The sequence below is a fragment of the Acinonyx jubatus genome, chromosome A1, assembly GCF_027475565.1.
Source record: "Acinonyx jubatus isolate Ajub_Pintada_27869175 chromosome A1, VMU_Ajub_asm_v1.0, whole genome shotgun sequence".
In the NCBI taxonomy this organism is placed as follows: domain Eukaryota; kingdom Metazoa; phylum Chordata; class Mammalia; order Carnivora; family Felidae; genus Acinonyx; species Acinonyx jubatus.
In genome coordinates this window covers 93,574,259-93,600,855 of record NC_069380.1, presented here as the reverse complement: position 1 = coordinate 93,600,855, position 26,597 = coordinate 93,574,259, and the positions used below count along the sequence as shown (strand labels likewise).

General features: G+C 41.7%; 1 protein-coding gene across 6 annotated transcripts in view; it reads right to left on the bottom strand.

Moving 5' to 3' along the window:
* Positions 1–26,597, bottom strand: part of LVRN (laeverin) — a 77,153-nt gene that overhangs the window by 8,427 nt on the left and 42,129 nt on the right. For 2 of the 6 annotated variants that reach the window (XR_008297276.1, XM_027076867.2), the window contains exons 7-19: positions 26,096–26,239; positions 25,270–25,335; positions 25,102–25,167; positions 24,700–24,872; positions 22,561–22,637; positions 22,058–22,197; positions 18,792–18,847; positions 15,344–15,497; positions 13,355–13,449; positions 11,471–11,578; positions 9,762–9,929; positions 9,180–9,317; positions 1,467–1,542 (exon numbers count right to left, since the gene is read on the bottom strand). Coding sequence is in view for 2 of the 6 variants with exons in the window: in XM_027076867.2 (XP_026932668.1) it covers positions 1,467–1,542; positions 9,180–9,317; positions 9,762–9,929; positions 11,471–11,578; positions 13,355–13,449; positions 15,344–15,497; positions 18,792–18,847; positions 22,058–22,197; positions 22,561–22,637; positions 24,700–24,872; positions 25,102–25,167; positions 25,270–25,335; positions 26,096–26,239 (1,461 nt within the window). In the remaining 4 variants the exon portion in view is untranslated. Of the gene's footprint in view, positions 1–1,466; positions 2,164–5,330; positions 6,639–9,179; positions 9,318–9,761; positions 9,930–11,470; positions 11,579–13,354; positions 13,450–15,343; positions 15,498–18,791; positions 18,848–22,057; positions 22,198–22,560; positions 22,638–24,699; positions 24,873–25,101; positions 25,168–25,269; positions 25,336–26,095; positions 26,240–26,597 lie in introns of those variants that run through there. The other 4 variants (XR_008297281.1, XR_008297280.1, XM_053219913.1 and 1 more) reach the window with 4 other exon arrangements.

Sequence of the window (26,597 nt, the reverse complement as noted above, 5' to 3'; positions counted from 1 at the left end):
GTGATTTCTTTTTTTAATAGTTATTTGCTTTGGCCCCTTAGTTTATTTTCTGGTTAAAGGATCCCATTTTCTTTCTAGAACTATTCCTCTCCTATCCCAGGGCCTGTGGTTTGAGTGGGGCTGGCTCCAAAGGTGGGCACATGACCCAGGTGAGGCCATTGGAGTATTTCACTGCCCCCCCCCCCCGCCCCACCGGACACAGTGATTGGTGCATGTGACCCACGTAGGACCAATCAGGGTCATTCTATGGGACTGGAACTTGACATTAGGTGAGCAAGGACCTCTTTTCCTGCAAGTGACAGTGTTAAGGCTGACATAAGCCTGGAGCTATGTTTGCCTCCACGCAGAGAAAGCCTGCCTAAGAAGAAAATCAGCCCAGGAGAAAGCAGAGCCTGGAAATGACAAGCCCCATTGTTAGTTTCTAGAATACAGATAGGACTAAAATGTGTCTCTGTCCTCAGGGAGCTCATTATAGCCTCAGGGAGTAGACATATTTACACCCCAATTACAGTATAATGTAGTCACGGCCAGGGTACAGATATTCATAGGATGATTGAGGAGAAGGTATAAATCAGTTCATGGAAAAATTCCTGGAACAGGTGTTTGGAGCAGGGTCTTAAAGGGTAATGAGATTTATCCAGCCAAGGCCAGGCATGGGGAAGTCACCCAGATCAGAAGGCAGAGTGTTTCCAAAATCTGGAAAATGTGGGACAACATGCAAACTTAAGAAAACCTGTATGTGGTACAGTCCAACTAGAGGGAAAATATTTGGGAGTGTCTGTCTCTCTTGCTCCCCGATGCTCGGTGGTGAGGTGGGCAAAAATGAAGCCAGAGAGGCAGATGGGGGCCAGGTTATAAAGGATGCTAATTAAAAGATGAAAAAAATCTCTTCTAAAGCTGCAATGAGCTACTGAAGCTTTGACAACTGGGCAAGGTGTGGCAGCAGCGTGAGGGCTGGGAGGCACGGAAGACCAGCCTGGGGTACAGGGCCCTGGCCAGAGTCCCCTGCAGTAAGTTAGGTGAGGAAGGACGGAGTCCAGCCCTCTGCGAACAAGAATGGTCTCTATTTCAGCAGCGAGAGAGAATTAAAAGTAATTTCCTGCATACAGCGAAAATAACACCAGTAGGAGCAGGGAATATAATCATTCAAATAAGCCTGTTGTTTTTAATCTATTTTTAATGTTTATTTATTCTTTTGAAAGAGACAGAGTGTGAGCAGGGGAGGGGCAGAGAGAGAAGGGGATACAGAATCCAACGCAGGCCCTGGGCTCTGAGCTGTCAGCACAGAACCTGATGCAGGTCTTAAACTCACAAACCGTGAGCACCACCTGAGCTGAAGTCGGATGCTTAACCCACTGAGCCACTCAGGCGCCCCAAGCCTGTTGTTTTTAATTTTAGCAATTCCAAATTACGTTAAAAATGGCTCCTGAATTATTGTTACAATTCACAATATCTAAAGTACTTACCTCTGTGATCTGTAAATCTGTGCTTATGGTTCTCCCTATTATGTACATTAGGTTAACCAGCGATTGTGTTCCATACCTACGAAGCAACAAGATGCTAATCAGACGTGGAAAATGTTTTGCAAGATAAAGCTATACTTATATAGCAGGTAAATGCTAAGCGTACAGCCCCTATTGATTCCTATCTCCTGAATCTAAGCAAAATCATGTATGAATAAGGTTAGGGTCATCATTTAAGAGGGAATCTATTATATAGAGAATTTTATCAGCACTAAGGAAACATTTACAGTTAAATATCGATTTCTGTACACGTAGTTCTAAAACTTTTAGTTACATATAAAAAGTTCCTAAAAACAACAACAACAACTGTTTTTATCTTTTTAAATGAAGTGGTTAGAATAGTGGTCACACACCTCAAATTAACATACTCTATAAGGGGTAAGTAAATATGCAAAATTATGCCCCTTAACAAACAGTTATTAATATGGGATCACTTTCGGAAACTCTGGCTAAACTACCCTGAAAGCTTATTTAAAATTTTGAATTTGTATATTGTTTTTGGAGAAATGATCCATGTCTTTGGAGATTCTCAAGATGTTGGTGATCACAGAAGGGCTAAGTACTTCTGTTCCCTCAAAGAGGCACAGTGACTGTAACTTCCCCTCTAGTTTAGTGTCCTTGAGTAGCCAACAGGGATCTTCTGCAATAAAACCCCAGGAAACATTGTTACGGAAATACAGCAGATACATACCTGCCCAAAGCCTTGCTGAAGTTAAAAAGGTAAATAAAGACTTTTGGATGCATTAAAGAAGAAAGAAAATTAAAATAGGGTTAATGCTTTGGACCGAACAAAAAAGGGTTGCAATGACACTGTTTTTTTGATAGTTGACAGTTAATACACACGACTGACTTACTTCAAAAATGTATACTTGACACTAAAAATTGTAAGACTTCACATTGGCATAATATCAAACATTGGTGAGAGAAAACAATGCTTTCATTCTTTTTTAAGTTTTCAGCTGTAACTTAAGCTGTGTGTTCCTGACGAAAGCGAAGGAGACATAGTCTACATATAAACAAATTTGTTTCTATAGGAAAAGAGGACACACTTCTTAGTTTTCCATTTTTTTTTAAATTTTTTAAATGTTTATTTATTTTTGAGAGAGAACGAGAGGCAGAACACCAGTCAGGGAGGGGCAGAGAGAGAGGGAGACACAGAATCCGAAGCAGGCTCCGGGCTCCTACCTGTCAGCACAGAGCCCGACGCGGGTCTTGAACTCACCAACTATGAGATCACGGCCTGAGCCGAAGTCAGATGCTCAACCGACTAAGCCACTCAGGCGCCCCCTTAATTCTCCATTTTTATTGGTCAAGTATTAAAAGCTTGTAAAACAACTCAAGAAATTTGGCAATATTTGCAAAAAACAACAACAAAGCAAACAAACAAAAAAAGCCAAAACAAACTGAGTTCCAAACTTAAAAAAAAAAAATGTGGAAAGCTACCTAGGGCCCTACCAGTGTGATTTTCTACCAGAGGAAGAAGACTACCCTGAGAGGCAGGGCTGGGTTTGAAATTATCTTGAGCAATTTATAACTTATAAAAGATGGGGACTGACATATAGTTCGAAGCATTGTTCTAGAGATGAAATGAGATGCTGTGTATTGAAGCACCCATCAGAGTACCTGGCACACTTTATCCCTTACTATTCTTGCAAATTCCAAGAGGAGGTCTTTCTGCCACAGATGATCTGTCCCTCTTGTTGAGAGAGCCATTTCTGAAACCTTACTGAGCAAAACTGTATACATTACAAATAGTTTATCCTGCCAGTGGTCTGATACATGCTCATGAACGGAACGACCAGAGCCGATGTGTGTCAGTTTAGTTACTGTTTTAAAATACTGGTAACATTCAAGGGAGCCTGGGTGGCTCTGTCTGTTGAGCTGAGCATCTGACCCTTGATTTTAGCTCAGGTCACCATCTCATTTTGTGTCTTCGAGCCCCATGTTAGGGGCTCTGCGCTGACAGCGCTGAGCCTGCCTGGGATTCTCTCTCCCTTCCTCTCTGTCTGCCCCCCCCCCCCGACTCCTCTCAAAACTAAATAAACTAAAAAATAAAAAAATTGGTAACATTCTGTGGTAGGGTGTGCACAGGGATTTGGGCCCCTCTCGTCTGGATCACCTCCTGTCTCTCTCCTTTCGAATTCTCCCTCCACTCCCTTCCCCTGCCATGTCTGATTTCCTGAGGCAAGCGTGGCCACTGGATAAGCATGCGGGCACCAGGGCATCCAGCCTGATCCAATGACTGGCAGTGGGAATAGGCTGTTCAGAGCTCGGGTGCCCCACTCCATAACACCTAACTTCTCTCCATTTGCTTGTTCTCCATTTCTCTCTTCAGCTCCGTACGCCCCATGATGAAACACAACAGAGACAGAGTAGGGACGTGTACCAGCTTTCACGCTGAGGACTTCAGCCCATGTAACAACAGTATTTGAAGAAGAAATCGGGTGCTAGGTGAAGAACGGAGTAAGATTTCCTTTGGGATCAGTTGAATTTGAAACTGATCACACCCTGCATTCTGTATTCACGCAAAGCTAGGGTTTTCCCACAGGCTGCAAGGTCTACATTGTTGTAAGAAAGCCAGAAGCACTTGACCAGGATGCCAGGGCACAGAGAGGGTTTCTACCGCCTCCAGGAATAATGCCTACAAACACTACTGCCTCATGTCTATATCCACACGTTCTTCCATAAGATCTATCTGTAGCTAATGGCCCGAGAGCATTTTTCTGCAGCCTGCAAGATGTCTTTGTGGTCAGTGGAGGCTCCCTCATTGCCATCAGGACTCAAAAGATCATCTCTGGCCCAACAATGAACTCAAATACCCTGCAGCAACCAGACCAGTGCCCTAAACATGGGAGGGAGGGGCAGGACCAAACCAAAGCTCTTTTCCTTCGAACAAATATTCCAAAATATAGTTTCAGAGGAGGCTTCCTGGCCCACTTACTGTGACAGGTCCCAAGTCAGACACTCAGTCCTGCCCTGAGGCATTTTCTGGTGTCCTCTCCTCCGTGCAGAAGGTAATTTTTCCCAACTACTTGTTCAAATCCCACACAAATGCCATTCTTCTCTTTGGATTCCCCCAAACCTTCCCCAGCTCTCCTCTCCAGCATTTGTCAGATACCATGTCCTCGTCACCTCGTATTCCTGACAAGAGCTTAAACTAACTGTGCCCTGGCATGGAGAAACTAGAACTTTTTTACTACGAGAAGGAACCTTGGAATCGATCAAAGAGAATACCTTTCGTTCTATGTAAGAGGAAACCAAGGCTAAAATGTTAACAAGTAAACAATAAACAGTTGTTGCTTTAGTTACAGCTCCAGAGGAGAGGGTCAGAGCACTCAGTTTGTTGTTATCTGTTTCTCTCCCAGAACTTGTCTCCTGGCAAAATGACACTCTATGAACATCACATATACAGTTATGGCTATAAGATGCAGGAAAAGGGGTGTGGAAAACTCTAGATTTCCTTCCGTGGGGCTTCTTGGGGTCTTTATGATGCTAGCATAGACTGTGAATTTGCAAAAAGCAGAGATTCAAACAGACAGTTCCCAAACTGACGGTCTTTCTTGCTCACGGAAGTCTGAGCAACGTCTTCCATGAACAATGCTCGGTGGAACGTACTGGAGAAACACTAATTTCAAAGCTAACTTGCTCGCCATCAGTCACGTTTCAGCAAACTCAGAATAAGACTTTCTCACATAATTAAGGTAAAATTTAATTTGTCAGAGGCATTTTTTTATTTATCCTTTCATGCTGTCTTTATCATTGTATGGAGACAGGTAACATGCTAGTCTTCTTGTCAAATATAACTCTTAATTTTTTAAAATGTTTATTTATTTTTGAGAGAGAGAGAGACAGAGTGCGAGCAGGGGAAGGGCAGAGAGAGAGGGAGACACAGAATCCGAAGCAGGCTCCAGGCTCCGAGCTGTCAGCACAGAGCCCGACGCGGGGCTTGAACGCACAAACCGTGCGATCATGACCCGAGCTGAAGTCGGCCGCTTAACCGACTGAGCGACCCAGACGCCCTTGAAATGTAACTGTTGAAATACGTGATGATTAATTGCTCTGATGTACAAAGAATTGACTAAGCATTCTTGTTTCATGTTTAGTGTATATGATAGTTTAATTATTAATTTGAACTTTACTTCCTTCTACAAATCCATAAATGTTATCACCATTTATTGAAACCAAATTATTGGCAAAATCCAGCAAGACTGATGAACATTACAATTAATATGAAATAAATAAAAAATAAATAAAAATAAATGTACTTGATGTAGAAAGCAAACTTATTTGAGTCTGAAAGACATTGTGTAACAGACTCTATGAGAGGAGGGGGCTGAGATGAATTTGCTGTAAATAGGTATCTGTTTTATGGGCATGACATTTTGTCAATAAGAGATAAAAATATTCAAGCCATGGATTAAAAGTTCATACATTTACGGGCACCTGGGTGGCTCAGTTAGTTAAGCGTCCGACTCTTGATCTCAGCTCAGGTCATGATCTTAAGGGCCATGAGTTCAAGTGCCGCATGGGGCTCTGTGCTGACAGTGTGGAGCCTGCTTGGGATTCTCTCTCCCTCTTTCTGCCCTTACCCCACTCATGCGCGCGCACGCGCTCTCTCTCTCTCTCTCCCTCAAAAGATAAATAAACTTAAAAAAAAGTTTATACATTTATAATTCTAGGAGCTCCTTGAGGTTAATAAGACCCATTTAGAGTTAAAAAGAAAGGGGAGGCATTCTCTCCATTTAATATTGTTATGCACATCACTTAAATAAATTGCTACATGGTGGACTTTTCAGAGAGTGTTACCAACATGTTCTCATTCTCTAACCACAGAAAAAGGGTTCTTCTGAGGAATAAAAGTTAAAATACACTTCAAGTCACTTAAATTGAGAAGAGTCTTCCCCATGGGTTAGTCAAAGGCATTCTGGGGGCTTGGTTGGCACATGTGCCCTGCATGAAGAAGAAGAGAGGAAAAAATGAATTGAGGGGCTCATTACCCCCAGGAGCAGTGCTACCCAGCTGAACTCTCTGTGGTGATGACAATGTTCTACATCAGAGCTGTCCAACGTGACGGCTGCTTGGCCATATCACACTCTTAGAACAGGGCCAGTGCAACTGCGGAACCGAATTTCAAATTTTATTCCATTACTTATCAGTTCAAATGTAAATTCAAATATCTATATGTTAGCTAGTGGCTATCATATTGAGCAATGCAGCCTCAGATAATATTTTACTCAGGTGCCAAATGGTTCCAGGTTAAACTATACCAGAGTTGCCCAGGGAGCTAGTGAAAGGTGCAGATTTCTGCCCTGTTTTGGCAGACTCTGATTTTACTTATTTATTTTCATTTTTATTTTTTTTAATGTTTATTTTTGAGAGGGGGCGAGGAGCAGGGAGAGAGGGGGACAGAGGATCCGAAGTGGGCTCTAGGCTCCGTGCTGACAGCAGAGAGCACGACACAGGGCTCGAACTCATGAACCATGACATCATGACCTGAGCCAAAGTCAGACACTTAACCGACTGAACCACTCAGGCGCCAGGAAGATTTTTATTTTGAAGGGGGGATGGGTGGGTGGGCTTGAGGTCTTTAGGTTTCTTAGCTACTATAGGCGATTTCCAACCTTGTGGCTGGGATCACCTGCCTGAACGCCAGGCACCATGTCACTATGAGCCACAATGATAATAAATTCAATCCTCAGCACTTGCAAGGACATAGTAGGTGCCAGGCATGGCTAAATACTAAGCCTGGTTCATAACTGTGAACCTCTGTCTTCCTCGGGACCCAAAAGTGCACGGGAAGGATCGGAGGAATCAATAGCCGGTGGTGATGACAAGCTGGGACCTCCGGTGAATCAAAACATATTTCTTAAAGGAGCTGCTCTCTCAACATTTTCATGCCCAAACTGCTACTAGACTGTTTGGTAGGAAGCGTGGGAAGAAAACAGTCAAGGGCTGTAGCCGAAGCGAGTGCCCCACAGCAGCAAGAGGACAGGTGACCTCCCAGGCCAGGCACAGCCAAGTGGAGACAGCACTGTTGTTACAAACTCCAGGGAGAGAGAACAGAAATGAAGAAACACCCCTGTGAGGCTGGGATCTCTGAAATCTCATGGAACAAGGGGACCAATGTCAATAATTCTGATTTATATCTCAACTCCCAAATTCCCAGTAGGGCCTAGGAAGGGGGGTATTATTTTTAATGACTGAAGCAAGAAGGGAAGGATACCCTTTACTGCCAAAGTCTTAGGAATCTGAGAAAATTTAAGGAATTTCAAAGACCCTCCAAAGCAATGAACTTAGAAAATATAAAACTGGATGTAAGGTCAATTTTCTTAGTATGTGACTATGCTAACTACGTTCCACTGATGACCAGAAAAATGATACTGTGCAAATAAGTCTCTACCTCCATGTTGTAAATTTCTGTTTTTTAATGTTTATTTATTTGGGGGGGTGCAGAGAGAGAGGGAGACAGAAGATCTGAAGTAGGCTCCACACTGTCAGCACAGAGCCCAATGTGAGGCTTGAACCCACGAACCCAAAGTCGGATGCTCAACCGACTGAGCCACCCAGCCGCCCCTGTGTGTTGCAAATTTCCGATTTAAAAGCACAATATTTTGGTATTGTAAAGGAATTCAATAAGTGTTTACAAAAGAAAAACATTCCATGATTTTGTTCCTTAAGAGAGCTATATTCACATTCTTTAAACATTTATATTCTAAATATACTTTCTGTCCCACAAGGATAAATTTATTTGCAAAAAAGCATCTTCCACCTTTACAGGTGTTTGGACCTGAACTGTTGGCCACTTTGTATTTGCTAATTCTAGAGTATGTGAGCACTTGTAAGACATTATTCTAGGCTTTCAGTGATGTGATTAATCAGATATGATTAAGTAATGTTCTAGAAAGACCAGCCATCAAGGGCATGCTGATTTCTTTTTTTAATTTTTTGACGTTTATTTATTTTTGAAAGAGAGAGAGCGTGAGCAGAGGAGGGGCAGAATGAGAGAGAGGGGGAGAATCCAAAGCAGGCTCCAAATTGTCAGCACAGATCCCCATGTGGCGCTCAAACCCACAAACCATGAGATCATGACCTGAGCCAAAGTCAGATACTCAACCGACTGAGCCACCCAGGTACCCCAGCATGCTGTCTTATTTTTGCCCGTCAGCATTTACTTCACCCAAGAGGGGGCTATGAGGCAAGCAGATTTCATCTCAAAAGGTGAGAAATATGAAAAATTCAAGAATACGGAACCCAGATATGTAAAGGGAATATTATAACAAATAAGACGCGAGGAAGCGATGAACGTTGGTGTTTCTTGAAATGTAGCGGTCTGCTTCACAAAATAAATGAATGGGTGGTGTGCACTCAAACCAAAGCACATGACCTGCTCTACTCTGTGTGTCTGATGACAATCTTCTTAGTGGGCACAGTGGGGAAACTGAGGTAGGTAAGTATCCCATGCAAATCCATTTTCACATAGAAAGCCAACACTGGGGATAAGCGACCTTCTCTTCCACAAATGAGACTGAATGCAAGCAAAATCGTCACTTTCCTGATCCAGGCAAAGGACTTTTGGGACCTCGACGGGCTAAAGCTGAGCTTCTAGCCCCAAACCAGTGACCTGTATGAAAGAGAGGTTGCCTGTTAGCTCCTTACCTTTCACTCACAGCTTGCCAATTGTTGATTAAAAAGTCCTTCACAATGTACCGGCCTACTTCAGATTCCGCCACAACTTCCATTATATTTGTTTCGTTAAAAGTGAATGGAGCTGCCGTGACGGCATACTCCAGATATCTGCAAAAATGCATGGGCAGAAAAGAAATATGCAAACATTATCCAATATAAAGAGTGGATTTCAACAAATGGACATAAGATCCCTTAGGGTTCTGAGTCAGCGCACAAATAGGTATTATTTTAACTCCTATATGAGCACATGGTCTATTTCTCTCCCCTTGGTTTATGAATTGCATTCTTCTGCTAGGACCTTTTTATTTTTTAAATATTTTTAATGTTTATTTATTTTTGAGACAGAAAGAGAACAGGGGAGGGGCCGAGAGAAGAGGACAGAGGATCCGAAGCAGGCTCCATGCTGACAACAGAAAGCCCGATGCAGGCCTCGAACTCATGAGCCACGAGATCATGACCTGAGCCGAAGTGAGATGCTTAACTGACTGAGCCACCCAGTGGCCACCCAGCCACCCACCCCGCCCTCTCTGCCGAGAACTTTGGTCAGATTACCTGTGAAGTATCCATGGGTCTTTACTGCAGCTCATCGCATAAGTGAGTTGAATCCTTTCTTCTTCCTTTGTTTTATTAGAGTACATATTTAACAAAAAGTCCCATTCTTCATCACTTCCGAAGGCAACGCCATAACATAAAACTACACTTTTAATCGGATAAGGTATTCTGTAAGGTAGAAGGTGCAATGCTATTTCTCATAGTAGTCAATTTATATGTTTATTTAGGTTGTTAAATACACACACACACACACACACACACACACACATGTTTCACTTTAAATTCAAGTTAGTTAGCAGGACGCCTGGGTGGCACAGTCGGTTAAGCGTCCGACTTTGGCTCAGGTCATGATCTACGGTCTGTGAGTTCGAGCCCCACGTTGGGCTCTGTGCTGACAGCTCAGAGCCTGGAGCCTGTTTCAGATTCTGTGTCTCCCTCTCTCTCTGACCCTCCCCCATTTATGCTCTGTCTCTCTGTTTCAAAAATAAATAAATGTTAAAAAAAATTTAAATTCAAGTTAGTTAATATGTAGTGTAGTATTGGTTTCAGGAGTAGAATTCAGTGACTCATCACTTCCATACGACACCCAGTGCTCATCCCAACAAGTGTCCTCCTTAATGCCCATCATCCATCTGGCCCATCTTCCACCCACCTCTCCTCCAGCAACCCTCAGTTTGTTCTCTGTTGCTAAGAGTCTCTAAGGAGCGCCTGGGTGGCTCAGTAGGTTGAGTGTCTGACTTCAGTTCAGGTCATGATCTCATGGTTCGTAAGTTTGAGCCCCACATTGGGCTCGCTGCTGTCAGCGCGGAGCCCGCTTCAGATCCTCTGTCTTTCTCTCTCTCTGACCCTCCCCCACTCACTTGCTCTCTCAAAAATAAATAAACATAAAAAAAGGAGTCTCTTATAGCTTGCCTCCCTGTTTTTTCTTAATTTTTCCTTCCCTTCTCCTACATTCATCTGTTTTGTTCCTTTATCAACAATAGCTAATGTATCCAAAGGACACAAAAATGCTGATCTGAAGGGGTATATGCACCCCAGTGTGTATAGCAGCACTATCAACAATAGCCAAATTATGGAGAGAAGCCAGTGTCCATCGACTGATGAATGGATAGAGACGTTGTGGTATATATATACAATGGAATATTACTGAGCGATCAGAAACAATGAAATCTAGCCCTTTGCAACAATGTGGATGGAGCTAGAGGGTATTACACTAAGCAAAATAAGTCAGAGAAAGACAAATATCATATGATTTCATCCATATGTGGGATCTATGCTGTTATATATTTAGAAGGATGTACCTAGAAAAAAACATGGAGATATCAGATATAAAGATCAAAAGCAGGGATCTAGAAAGTTAACTGAGAAGAAATCATCAGATTAGCTTGGAAACTAAAGAGGTTTAAGAAAGAAGGAAATTATAATAGTTCAATCAACATATGCTGATAATTGAGCTTGGGCTCATATCTTTTTTTTTTTTTTTTAGTAATCTCCACACCCAACGTGGGGCTCGAACTCATAACCCTAAGGCAAATCGACAGGGGAAAAAAAACAAAAACAAAAACAAAAGATACTTGAAGAAAATAGGAGACACAGACTACCCAAACAAAAATAAAACAATCATTCCCAGAAAGAAAACATCAAAAAGGGAGAGACATTATTGGTGTTGAAACAGGACGAAAACAAGGGCAATCTGATACTACTCTTACTCATTCTCTGGATGGTTTGTCCAGTTTTTGAAGAGTTCTCTTGACAGCTGAAGACAGTCTTCCAGTCCCAACCAACACGCAGTTTCAAAAAGTTTTTCCAGGGCCACGCTTAAAAGAAAGCACAAAGAAAAACATTTTATTTTGCTCCGTTTACTATATTCATTTTTTTCCCCCTGCCTCCAACTATGTGTGTTTCATAAAAGGATGGGTATTTTAAAATATCCTTCCAATAATACCAGGTTTGTTAAAAAAAAATAGCTTTTGTGGAAGGCAAACTTATTTAGGGCTGAGAGAAATATTTGCTGAGAGGCTTTCAGGCACCAAATAAACTCCCAAGATTGGTATTTTTTGAAAGTTGGGAATAAATTATTGCCATCTCTCACCTCCCGCAAACATACGTGGGAGTACACACTCCACATCTGTTATCAATTTATTTTTTCCTCCCTTTTACAATAATTTGCCTTATGGATAGAAAAAAAAAAGAAGGCTTTGGAGTATTTGATCTACTACCTTAAAAATAAAGTTTTTTTCTCTCTACACGGAAAGGAGAGGGAATGGTTTCTTTCTCCCTTTGGACAATATGCTTTCCCTTGCTTGAATTTCTGTTTCGTCCTCTACTCTGTTTGGCTATTATGTTCGTGTCCAGAAAAAGACCAGAAAATTTTGTTTTGTTTTGTTTTGTTTTGATAGCTGAGCAGGACCACACATTACGGTTCAAAACAAAAATAGTTCAAAAGAATATGGCGAAGGGTAATCATAAATCCAGATAAGCAATGCCTTTGAGGTACGTCTCTCTATACTCCCTACTCTCTGACTTGGAGTCAGAGGTAACGGAACACCAAGTGGCCATAAATTTCCAGAAAATGCAAGGGCCAAATCTGGTTGCTTCACCCTCCTGTTTCAACCCAGCCTGGCCTGACTTTCTGACAAGAAGAATGTCCAAGGCTGGAGGACCTCGGAGTGATGGTTCTGAGCATTCGTTTACACACTCACACCATCTCCCTACCCATCCCAAATTGGCTGCCAAAAGACAGAATTCCCTACAAGTACACCAACTCCCCAAAGTCACTCTGAAGACAACTGGCCCTGGATGGTCACTTCTGTCTAGTTGAGGAGAGCCAAGGTTATGGCGGGTTAAGGTCTGTACTGCCTGTGTGAACACACTTTTGCCTTCCTCTTCATTCACCCAACTGGCCTGCCCACTTAACTATCCCAGCTAGTCCTCGCCATCTTCCCTTTACGTGTTTGGTCAACCCCATGTCACATGCCCTAGCACTGAAATGTCTCCCCTCTCAGAAGGATACTCCTGAGAGTGAGTAATCACATTTTGTGTATTTTGTATTACTTGCTTGGCCTCATTGATTTCAGCTTGATGTTGACCAGAGCTGTAAACATAATTCCTGTACCACTGTAGATAACAAATTCCCTCTCTAAATGTAGAAGCCCCTAACTCCCCTACAAACCTTGGGTCACAGGGAGGCCGGGGATACCGCAGCCCTATTTTGTCTTTCACTCCTCCTTCTCAGACCATCAGGACAACCTGCTTACTCCTCTCACCACACCAATGATAGGAAAACCATTTGCAATACTTACACATGCTCACAAGTAAATGGCTCGGATATTTCAGCAGCCTCAGAGTTGAGAGTCTAGAGCTATAAATTTCTGTGTCTACACGCGTGTGCTTTGCAAATAAATTAAGATCCCAAACTATTATTTCCTGTTAGGCTACATGTAGCTCACCAGTCCCAGAGCTACTGTTCTCAAATTGCATACACAATCTCTCAGTGAAATCATAGGTGTCCAGATCTTTTTAATATGAATCTGGGAGCCTATCTATGCATACAAATCTTGTTATTGAATTATCACTGCTCCAAAAATACTTACAGGGCTAAATAGTCATCTTGTAATGCTGCCACGTTTTCACGAATTACAGTTGAATACATATTCCATATTGAGATAAGTCTCTTTAACAGATACTTCTATAAACAATAAGGAAAAACCTACTGTTAATTTTGGCTTGCAACACTGGATTTGCATCATATTTCTCTTTGTCCGAAAAGACATTAGTAGAGAAGTGACAGATATGTCTTCAGAAGTTATCTTTATTTGTTACCAAACGTATAACTGGTTTATTTTGTAACCTCTCTACATCAGTTTCCTGATTGGGAAAATGGAATTGACAAGAATATCAATAGCACAGTTTTGGGACGACAAAACAATATTACGTGTTTGAATGCATTGCCTAGCACGTAGGAACTCAATAAATATTAGGTATTATTACCACTTAATATCACCTGGAACATAGAGAAAGAAATGTAAAAAATATTAAACTACTAAACTTTCTACCTTAACATCTCCATGCTTAGTATTTACACCTCCAAGAAAATAAAAACGGATTTATGCTTTGGACCATTTTAAGCCCTGAGTCTGAAATAAAGTTTCTTCAACTGCTCTATCAGCTGATGAATAATAAGATTATAAAAGTTATCTATTGAGGGGAGCCTGGGTGGCTCAGTCAGTTAAGTATCCGACTTTGGCTCAGGTCATTATCTCACATGTGAGTTTGAGCCCCATGTTGGGCTCTGTGCTGACAGCTCAGAGCCTGGAGCCTGCTTCGGATTCTGTGTCTTCCTCTCTCTCTGCCCCTCCCCTGCTCATGCTCAGTTTCTCTCTCTCTCAAAAAATAAAATAAACCTTAAAAAAAAGTTACCCATTTATAAGACATCCCTAAGAACAAAGTAGATGTTTTTCATTGAAATTTTTTAAAAACAAATACTAGTTTTTACTTCTTTACCCAGAACCAGGCATCAGATATTATCAACAAGCCACTTTGATGCCATGAACAGTTAAGTGACTTCTTTCCTTGGTCACCATGCCCACGTTCAAGGACGTTTCCACCAGCACTTTGGACAGCAGAAGAAGCAAAGCCTGGGCCCCTGAGGTATTTGTGATCTTGCCCTCAGCCTCCCCCAGAAGCTCACTTGGCATTATCACGTGGCAACTTTCTGGTTTGTTTCTGGTCCCTACCTCTCCAAACGGTTGCTCCCCAACTGTTGCTTTGGTCTTCCCTGGGCCATCTTTCTTCTGATCACTGTTTAAGATCTAATAATGGAACTTTCCTCCTTTTATATTGTTTCAGTTATGATGGTGTGTCATTGCCTCATTAATTCCAATTTCCCTCTCTTGCTTGCCAACATCAAAAGCAGCTTCAAAACCTGCACTTTTTTTTTTTTTTTTCTGGAACATACCTCTCTGGTTAAGTGCTAGTCCTGTAAATCAGAGTATTTCAATTATGAGTATGGGGTTTTTAAAGTCTTTCTGTTTAGGGGTGCATGGATGGCTTAGTCGGTGGAGCTTCTGACCTTGGCTTAGGCCATGACCTCATGGTTCGTGAGTTTGGTTCGTGAGTTAGAGCCCTGCATTGGGCTCTCTGCTGTCAGTGGGGAGCCTACTTTGGACCCTCTGTCCCCCTCTGCCTCTGCCCCTCCCCCATCACATGCATGTGCTCTCTCTCTCTCTCAAAAATAAACATTAAAGAAAAAGCCTTTCTGTTTGACTAATAATCTTTTGGGAAAATAGTTGTTATAAGAGAAAAGGCATACCATATCCATCCACTCCTGGATTCTTAGGGCACCTTTTACTTCACCAAGCATTAAAGGCCTTTCCAAAGTTCTCTCACACTCAACTCCTAGATCAGGTCTATGACTAAAGTGTTTTCTTCTAAGAATAACCAGCCGTCCCTAAGAAAACCAATGTATATATGAAACGAATAGACTATTACTTCCGGAAAGATGTGTTTCACAGATGCTGTCTAGATACAGAAAGAGGAAGAGAGGATTTTTGTCCACACCCCATAACAAAGAAGGAAATTACCTTTAATAATGGGTACATATCATAGTTGTTCACATCAAAAACAAGATCCTTGGTTACCAGGTTCACCAAGACTGCATACCATACTATGATTTCATCTTCTTCAGCAAGGTACTTGGTTAAATCAAGGGCTGTTTCAATCTCAACATAATTGTTTCTGTTTGGTTCAAAAAGATACACACTCAAAAAAACCTCCACTTGCTAAATAATGTGTACACTTTCCATATTTGTTCCATGCTTCGATGCCTGATTTCAACAAGGTACGTGAAATGAAGAAGTTAGAGGGTCGAGGGTCCATCTCACTGATAAATGGAAGCCAACCCATGCCGACAGGCCCTCCACTGCAGTTTGGTACGTTCAAGTGCCCAAATTCTAGGAGGCTATGGGAAAATCCAGGCCAAATGTTGGATGGCTCATTGGGCAAAAGAATACTTGTGCACTTAGTATGCGTTCTTATGAGAGTATAATTTTCATTCAGCAAGTATTAATTAGAAGTCATTCTCTAATGCTCTGCCAGCTACTTGTGGGAACATAAACTGGTATGTAGGACACAACTGTCTACTAGTGGGGAACTTACTATTTCAGTCAAGAGCTAGCTGAGACTTTTGCAGAAGAAGCTGTTAATGAGTCCCAGAATCAAGTAGCAGAGGAGGAAAACAGGCATGTGATGGAAAAGTCAGGGAAGGCTTCCTGGAGGAGGAACTTGAGACGGGCAATGAAGGATGGATAGGATGGAAATGGTTGGAGAGAAAGAGGAAGGTAGCATATGACAAAGAAGATAAAGCAGGAATTGGTGTGATGGGCAGACCACACAACTGAGGCACAGAATTTCTTTTGTGGGGAGTCAAGAGGGGGAGGGCCAGTAGACCAGGTGGATGAAAGCTGCGGGGAACCTCGAATGTCAGGACCAAGAGTTTACGTGTGGTGAGAAGGTGTTTCAACAATTGGGGTAACATCAGGAAGTTGTTGCCGACAAACTTTATTGCTACGGTGCCGAAGGAGACAGAATGGTATTGAAAGGAACTGAATGAAGGTTAAGGCTCACGTAACCGGCTAAGTGAAAGAAGACGTGTACTTGGCTTAGCATGGAAGCAGTGGAGCTGGTAAGTCAGGGGAGAATCCAGAAGACATCCTCTGGAACAAACAGATAAGACAGGGTGGCTAGATGGCAGATGGAGAGAGAGAGAGAGAGAGAGGAGTCCGGGATATCTCTGATTCTTCAAGTTTGGGCCATGGGAAGTAGAGTGGTACTTTGACAGAGAGAAATCGATAACAGAAGCAACTCAGAGACAGAAATAAAGTGCAGTGGCCAAAATCCTGAGTGTAAATGACCACAGGATAAACAGAAGACAGGAGGGGACAGGCGGACTCGTGATCCTTTCACAAGGCTTTCCTGATCACCTTGTATCTGCTGGGCACTGGACGTGCACAGAATAAAAACGATCATGGAAACCAGAAGAGAAAGGTGAGAGAAAAGAACCATGATTGTTCTTTTTTTTTTTTTTTAAGTTTATTGATTGAGAGAGAAAGAGAGAGAGGAAGAGAGGGAGAGAAGAGAGGGAGAGAGCGGGGGAGGGGCAGAGAGAGGAGAGAGAGAATCCCAAGCAGGTTTCGTGCTGTCAGCACAGAGCCTGATGCGGGGCTCAAACTCACAAACCTGAGATCATGACCTGAGCCAAAATCAAGAGTCGGATGCTTAACTGACTGAGCCACCCAGGTGTCCCATAACTGTGATTGGTCTTAAGGATGCTCACGGCAGCAGGAGAAACGTGAGCTATAGGAGGAGAACCGGGTTTGCATATCCCAGTCTCGGGAAGACAAAAGAGAAGTTTCCCAGAGGATGTGGTCAAAAGTCTCAAAGTCATGGATGTCCCAGAGAGAGGTGTCAGCGAGGCAGCAGGCAAGGGCATGTGCCATAGGTCAGAGGGGAAAGTGGTAAAGGCATGAAGGACAAAATAAATAGATATTCATTTAAGAAATAGGACAGGCGAAAGAAAGAGAGAACACACTGGATAACTTATCATGTATACTCCTCAATTTTATTGCCTGAAAATTTAAATTCTGAGCACATATTAATCTACCTGTTGAACTACTTAGCACATCTTATATTGAATAAATGCGATAAAGATAAAATGTAATTCTGTAGGATACTAAAATATAGGCCATATCTCATTAAAATTATACCTATGGCCATCAGCCTAGGGTAACAAAACTCATTTCAAAATCTCAGTTGATTGTGTATTTATTTCAAGCAATTCTTTTTTTGGGGGGGGTATGTTAGCTATTTCCTTAATTTACAGTATCACAGAAAAATACCAATGCATCTACGCTCTTCCTACATTTATCCATTTTAATATTTAATGGCCTTTACAAGTGCTAAGCCTGAATCACTTGTATTTTTACCTGAGATTTTAGTCTTACTGGAAATGTAAAAAATAATGATTCTTACACTTTTTGTGATAATCCTATAAATATTTATGATAAATATTTAAATTCTGTGACCTTTTCAATTTACATCTTCTCTACTGCATCCTTCTAAAATTTCTCCTTTAACGGGTTCATTTTAAAATGTTGAATTACGGGCGCCTGGGTAGTCCAGTCAGTTAGGCGTCCAACTTCGGCTCAGGTCATGATCTCATGGCTTGTGAGTTCGAGCCCCATGTCCAGGTCTGTGCCGACAGCTCATAGCCTGGAGCCTGCTTCAGATGCTGTGTCTTCCTTTCTCTCTGCTCCTCCCTCACTCTCTTTCTTTCTCTCTCACTCTCTCTCTCAAATAAACACTAAAAAAAATTTTTTTTAAAGTCAAATTGCACTTCATCTTGTAGAAATGAAACTCCTTCCCCATTAAACACCAACTCTTCATTCTTCCTCCCCGTGGCCCCCGGGGAAACTACCCTCCCCTTTTCTGTCTCTATGCTTCTAACTACTTTAAGTAGCTCCTATAAATGGAATCACAAGCCGCTTGTCTTTCTGTGACTGGCTTATTTCATTTAGCACGATGGCCTCAAAGTACATCCACGCTGTTGCATACCCCAGCAACTTTTATGTTATAAAATTCCACTGTATCCATGGAATTTGATCCTAATCCTAGTAAGTTAGGCCCTGTATACAGTGAAGAACCAATTTCATTTCATACTGATCTGGTTTTTTGTTTATTTTTATGAAGTTCTCAAGGTACACTTTTAAAACCATGAGTGAAGAGGGGCGCCTGAGTGGCTCAGTGGGTTAAGCGTCCGACTTCAGCTCAGGTCATGATCCCGTGGTTCACGAGTCCGAGCCCTGAGTCGGGCTCTGTGCTGACAGCTCAGAGCCTGAAGCCTGCTTCGGATTCGGTGTCTCCCTCTCTCTCTGCCCCTCCCCTGCTTGTGCTCTCTCTCTCTGTCTCTCAACAATAAATAAATGTTAAAAAAACAAAACAAAACAAAACCATGAGTGAAGAGAATATACTCACTTCGACAAGGAAAAGGCATCATCGATCATCTGCAGTCTATGAATAACAGGGATGGCCTGCAAATGAGACCCAAATATGTGCAGAAAGAGATGAGAACATGTTTTTAGTACCAAAATAATTTCCAAAATAGTAACAGCATTTCAGAATCAGTGCTGCTTACAAAGCACTTTCACGTGAATTGGCTCGTGTGCCAAGAAATGCTAATTACTAAGGATAGTCCCCATGATTTATTTATTATGCATCTGGTTTTGCTAAATGATCCCTCTGGACATCAATCATCAGGCTTTCAGCTGGTCGAGCGTTTTGCCAAAATACTCCCCGAAAAACGGCATGTTAGAAAATTAAACAGGAGGCCATGTTTAAAAAGCTCTCCAAAACAGAAAGTGTACATTAAATTGTATTATAATGTCCAAGTTGTTGTCAGGAAGCTTTTAGGCACAGGAAGCCTTATGCAAATATTATTTAGCATCATGTTGATAATACAGTATCGAATACAGTATCTGGTAAGCAGGATCCTGTCTTCTCAAGATTTTCCTAATTTGACCCAATCCACCAACAGAGCCCTTTGAATCACAGAAAAGGCAGGGGTCGACTGCCAACCTAGCTGCTTAGCCTTCTGTTTGAGCTCCGTGGCATTGCCCGGCCACAGGACTCTGTCACAGCTTGAGTGGCCTGAGGGGGCCCAAAGCCTCCTATAGAATTCCTTCCACACCTCGCACATTTTCACAAGTTTGGTCCCAGAAAAATCAATCTTTACAACATCTCTCTGAACTTCTTAGCAAGCCAGACTTCAATCTTTCCCTGGTAGCACTCTCATTTCTTTTCTGGCAGTAACAACACTTAGGTTTTCTAAATTAATATTAATGGCAGACATGCTGTTTCATTTGCTCCCCAATTACAGAGTAGAAATAACTGACCTCAGTTTTTCAAAAAGTAAGCCTACAATGGTTTCAAGAAATCATCGCTAGACCGGGATGACCTTGTCTCCGTAGCTTACCATGCCCTTAGAAATCAATAAGGATGTAGCTACTCTGGAAGATTTTTTTTGAGGGGGGGGGAATGAGTGGAGGAGGAGTGGGGGGGAGAGAGAATTAGCGGGGGGAGGGGCAGAGGGAGGGAGAGAGAGAATGAGTAGGGGAGGGGCAGAGGGAGGGAGAGAGGGAGAAAGAGAGAGGGAGAGAGAATGAGAATCTTAAGCAGGTTCCACACCCATCATGGAACCCGACATGGGGCTCGATCCCACGCCTGAGAGATCATGACCTGAGCTGAAATCAAGAGTCAGACACATAGCCCATGGAGCTAGCTAGGCACCCTTGAAAACAATTTAAAAATAAAATTTTATGGGGTGCCTGGGTGGCTCAGTCGGTTAAGCCTCCAACTTCGGCTCAGATCACGATCTCGTGGTTGTGAGTTCGAGCCCAACATCCAGCTCTGTGCTGACAGCTCGGAACCTGGAGCCTGCTTCGGATTCTGTGTCTCCCTCTCTCTCTGCTCGTCCACCCCGCTCGCAATCATTCTTTCTCTCTCTCAAAAATAAATAAATGTTAAAACAAATTTAAAAAAAGTAAAATTTTCTTACGAGTGGATTGTGTGGTCTTATTCAAAAGCCCTATAATAATTTTTAAAACTTACTATATTCTGAAGGCCTGGCTTGTGTCTGGCCTCTGTTAAACATAATGCATGTATCACCTTATCTGATCTTCCCAACCCTTTAAGGTTGGTCTATTCAAACGTCATAATACAGATGGGAAAACTGAGGCATGACTTGCCAGATAAGAAAGCCCAAGGTTGTACATCTGGTGATCGATGAACACAGTCTACCTGATGCAGAACCCCCACCAATATACTGTACTTTGTCTTCTGCTCTGTGTCTCAGAGAGCTATCGAAGACAGAGACACCAAAGATATCTTCCAGTCAACACTCTAGCTTGAACAAGGCCATCTCAACAAACCGCCCATGGTTTCACAGCAGAGCCAACTCCGTAGACCCCTACGGCGGCATCCATCTGTACCAATGGAGATTTGGTTTCATGGAACCAATTAAAATCTGACTGATTAGACCTAGCCAACATTTTAATATTTATACATTCCATAATGACTTATATTTTGTGATAAAGTGGTGTTAGATTCTATTGATATTTTGTGAATTAACTTCCCTGAGGGAGAGTAGGAATATATATATATATATATATATATACACACACACACACACACACACACACACACACACACACACACACACACATACACACACATACATACATACATATATATGCGCACATTTTTTTAAGTTTATTTGTTTTGAGAGAGAGAGAGAGTAAGCAGGGGAGGGGCAGAGAGAGAGAGAAAGAGAGAGAGAATCCCAAGCAGGCTCCGTGCTGTCAGCACAGAGCCCAGGGCTCTCACGAACCATGAGATCATGACCTGAGTTGAAACCAAGAGTCAGATGCTTAACCGGCTGGGCCATCCAGGCACCCCAGGAATATAATTTTTTAAGAATGAACACTTTCTAGCATATACTGAGTACCCATTAAGGGCTTAAAAATTTTAAACATATGTTTACCTACGTTGTCTCTAATCCTTGTGATAAATAACAGAAATATATTGTTCCCATTTTATTTTTTTCAATATTTTTTTTAAGGAGTCTCTACACCCAGTGTATGGCTTGAACTCACAACCCTGAGATCAGTAGTTACATGCTCTCCCGATGGAGCCAGCAAGGTGCCCCTGTTATTCCTATTTTAAAGTGAAGATATGGAAACGGAGCATTTAAGTAACTTGTCTAAGATCACAAAACTAATAGTTAATAGGAAATTGTATTCTGATTTTCACCTAGAAACGTAAAATTGTTGTAGAAAAATGATATCAATGTTCAAAAATAATACGTTCAACCCAAACCTCCCCTTTCTAAGAATGAGGGAGAAAAAGTCCTGTATGGCATGGTGTGAGAGGTGGCAGTGAGGGTAGAGTTCCTCCCACCAGACAGGTTTATGAAGGTTTAACTCTAGGGGCATCCGAGGGGCTCAGTGGGTTAAGCCTCTGACTCTTGATTTCAGCTCAGGTCACGATCTCATGGTTTGTGAGTTTGAGCCCCAGGTCAGGCTCTGTACTGTCACTGCAGAGAGATTCTCCCTCTCTCCCTGTCTCTCTGCCCTTCCCATGCTTTCTCTGTCTCTCAAAATAGATAACTTAAAAAAAAAAAAAAAAAAGAAGACTCCAGAGTGCAATATTAATGTTATTTAATAACGGGCATAAAATAATCTTACCTTAGGATCTTTTTCAAGCTGTTGTTTTAGCTTTTTCCAACCTACTTTATCATAGTTAACTCTGTAATATCCAGTCATATTCAAATTTAGAATCACCCAGTCGTGATCAGAATCTGAAACTTGCATTTCAGGGAATATTTCTACAAAGGAATATGGGAAAAGTATGAAATGGTCCATCTAAAAAATATTCCAGTAATTGTTTATACTATATCCTCTTAATCCTAAATAGTAAACCCAGTAAATCCAACAAAAAAAAGAGAAAGGAATTCTAAAATATATACTGATCTTACCATATATATTTTTTCAGAAGTAATGGCTTTGATTTAAAACTTTTCTTTATGGCTCTGTGTTCAACCAGAATGATATAACATTTTACTTTAAAGCCAGACAGCTTTTCAAAAGCTATATGCTTCAAAATTTTATTCCCTTCCTTGATATATGTGTGTGTGGGTAATATATATTCATGCATGTATGTGAAAATATTTTAAAAATGTGTTACTTACTGCTGCTTTTATCTAGCCAAACTAGAGACTGTGTGATTCCATTTTTTATCCAGAGAATAGGTACAATCCATGTGTCGCTTATTTGGAAAAAAAACAAATTCAGTTTATTCTCACAGATAAGATATAAACTCTGAGCCAATATTAAATGAGATGATAAAATAACAGACAGAACCCGAATTCTTTGGTCATTTTCTCTGGATCTGCAAGGGTTTGCTCTTAGGAGTATTCAATGTGGTTTTTATTTAATTTATTTATTTATTTTTTGTTTCAATGCTCATTTATTTCTGAGAGAGAGAGAGAGAGAGAGACAGCGCGAGCACACGAGCAGGGGAGCGGCAGAGAGAGGAGACATAGAATCCCAAGCAGGCTCCAGGCTCCCAGCTGTCAGCACACAGCCCGACTCGGGGGTTGGAACCCCTGAACTGTGAGATCATGACCTGAGCCGAAGCTGGACACTTAAACGACTAGGCTACCCAGGCGACCCCATTCAATGTTGTTTTTATAAGCCAGTTTTGCTTTGACCATCTGTTTACTCTTTTATTTCTTCTTTACTTTTTCTTACAGCTTAAAGTAGCTACTAAGACTATCTTGTATCTGAAACTTTCTTTTTTTTTTGTATCTGAAACTCTCAAGGCCTGTTTATATTAAATTACAGCTACTTGGCCTCACTGGGGGGGTTGTCCAAATGCTGTAGACAGACCCAAATCCATCCGTGCCAAGAGAGGCCAAGAGTAATTTAAGAAGAAAAAGCTTGACAAACATTTCAAAATGCTTTTCTGCCTCAAGCTTTCTCCCCATCTGAAAAGTGTTCAGCACGGATCAGCCAGATTATTCATATTTACTGAATGCCGACATTCTTCCCACATTGGTAGACGTGACCTGGAGGAAGCTGATGACCACGAGGAGGACATTAGTCATTTGAAGAGTCACACCCCTCGGAGTTTGGGCAAGACTTGCCATCTGGCTCAAACGCTCACAAGCCTGGTTTCTCAAAAGACTTTGAACGAGGGTGTGTTGATCTAATTGCTAAGGCTCACATCTTCTCAAAAGTCACGGAGCCTTGATGAGCACAGGGTGATGGAAGGGAGTGTTGAAATCACTGTATTGTAGGTTCGCAACTAATACAACACGGGACGTTAACGAAGTGGAATTAAAATAAAAGCTTAAAAAAAAAAAGCAAGTCACAGAATAGCAGCGTGGTGAGGGAACTTCAGTTCTCTTTCTTTCTCCTGGGGTTTTAGAGGAAGAAGACGATGGCCTGCATACCACAGTGATGCTGTTTGAAAATTACTCCCTCGTGTGTACCCCTAACTCACCACAGTGAGAAGTGAATATCAGAACTTTATCCAACACCCTGGAACATTCTCCAACAAGTTAAGAGAGGGAAGGGAAGGGAAATAGGGGAAGAGATGGGCGCTAGGCTGCCTTATACTCATTTTTTCATTTCATTTTAACAACAGTCCCCTGGGATATACGCTGTCACATTTACTTTAGAGCTAAGGCAACAGAAACTCAAGAGATTTTTAAAATTAGACTTACCTAAGGTTTGAATTTCGGGGAAGTTGATATTTAAACCCAGATGTCAGGGAATCTAAAGGCCCTCATTCTAATATTATAGGCATGGCGATAAATACACATGTAGGTGTACGTGCAGACACGCACAGAATGATTTCTCAAGGATGCAGTGACCGTTCGATTCTGTTTCTAGGAAAAAGGAGACAGCTGTGCTGCAGGATCCCCTTTTCTCTCAACTAACATGAGGCCATGCATGGTTCTACTTTCTTGTCTCTCACCCAGAATCCTGAGGAAATGCATTCCTTCTGTCCGAAGGACGGATAAAATACATAACCCCCAAAGCACTGGCTGGTGGTGTCATCCTAAATGCCAGGGGAGGGGCACTGCCTTGAACCCTTCAGTGCAGGTCTCTGGCCTTGCTCAGGACATCAGGGGCTCTGCCTCAACCCAGCACCCCAGGAACAACACCCTGCATGGACCATGAAGTTGCCATCCCAGAGCCTCTCTGCAGAAGAGTGTGTACCCAGCTGGAATTACATGCTTCCTCACCCGCAGGCTGCTTTCCATTTGATCAGAGAGCTCTACCCCCAAGGAAGGTGAGTACAGAGAAGCAAATGTACCTACTTGTGGGTTAGGAGAGTCTGATTTTTAACCTTTCCAAGATAAAATGGTTCCTGTTTCATGGCACCAGTAGATACATTTAAGGTGATGACTGGAAAACCACTCTGGTGTGTCCAACGGTCCATTATGCTTTTTACTGGCGCTGGCAAAAGAATTTTACTCTGGTCGTCTACGACCTGTTTTAGAAAATCATCACAAGAGCAGATATTTACCATCAAAATCTTCTGCCTAAAAGAAACTACCTGGCTATTCTGTTCCTCATCTATGCAGTGATTCCCAGTGGGTGATCTTCAGGGCCAAATTCAGAACCCTATTGAACTCTATATGTGAATGAATCCTTAGTGTATTCATTCATTCATTCATTCATTCATTCATTCAACACAAGTCAGGAAGTAGGACAATTACCATTTGAAAATGCCTCCATAAATCATCTTGCTCAGCAGTTGAGTAAGAAAATGTCTTCAAATATGACTGTAAAAAATAGAAGAATGGAAAAGCCAAGGTTAAAATAAATAACATGCCAAAACCATGTAGGTCTACTTCTGCCAAGTAACAACAATTTTGCAAACTCACCTTGAGTGCACTGATAAATACATTCTCATTCAGAAAGCTAGAAAGCATTCGGGCCAAAGATGCTCCCTAAGACATAAGAAACAGTCCATCATTTGAACAAATTCAACATATAAATACCAACACATTCCATTCTGATGAGCAATATTCTGGGCTTTTCTCCTCATTGCTTTGTGGACTTGAGTTGAATGTTTGGGTTATGCCCAAATTGCTGATAAAATAGTAGACTGTCACTAATTACTAGGTAAAAAGTGAACAAATGTCCTACATATAAGGAATTCAGGGGGCATCTGGGTGGCTCAGTTGGTTAAGCACCCGACGTCGGTTCAGGTCATGATCTACAGTTTGTGAGTTCGAGCCCCATGGCGGGCTCTGTGCTGACAGCTTGAAGCCTGGAGCCTGCTGTGTCTCCCTCTCTTTCTGCCCCTCCCCTGCTCATTCTCTCTCTCTCTCTCTCAAAAATAAACAAACATTAAATAAAATTAAAAAAAAGAATTCAGGATATACAACATGTTTTAAGCTGAGATATTTACATGGTAAGAATAAATTTCCACCAAACAGAAGGGTTCTCCTTAAAAGCAGCAAGTTGTCTCAGTGTTTTTATAATGATGGATGGTACTGAGCACCTAAAATAGGCTTGATTAATGTTTGCTAGATGAGAATTGATTTATTTATACACCTCTTCTGAAATGCACCCACTCAATAAAATCACAGTTTTCTGTATCAAAAGTTTTCTAGTATCCTATTATTAATCTATTATTCTTAGAATCCACTTTATGCACCTTCATGCGGGAGTGCAAAACAAAAGAAAATATGTAACTAATTTTACCTTGTTGTAAGTAAATAAGTCAAAGAGTTCATTTATTTCACTGGTTTCTGTGAAATTTTCCACCTTCAAGGACACAGCTCTAGACACCAGGGCATGATCTTCACTGAGGACATGATGTAAAATGTTAGAAAAAAAGACCTCATTCTAAAAGGAAAAGAGTGAGCAGCATTAACTTCTCAGGTTTCACAGAAACACAAAATCCAAATGCTTTCAAAATGCTTACAAAAAATACTTTCAAAAACTGACACAGAAGAGGGGACAAAAATCATTCCGATGTGCTCTATGAGCTGTCGTATGCCAAATAAGTTAGGAATCCTTGAATAACAAAATTCTAAGCTACTTTCCTTCCCCTTTAATAGCCCTTTTTATTTTAATGAAAACAAACAAAGAAACAAACAAACACCAAACCCATTACAAAGTTGATGTGTTTTCCAAGAGAGCTTATCTACATTCCCCCGAAGCAGATCCCTGGCCATACAGACAGGACCTACCAGAGAATAGC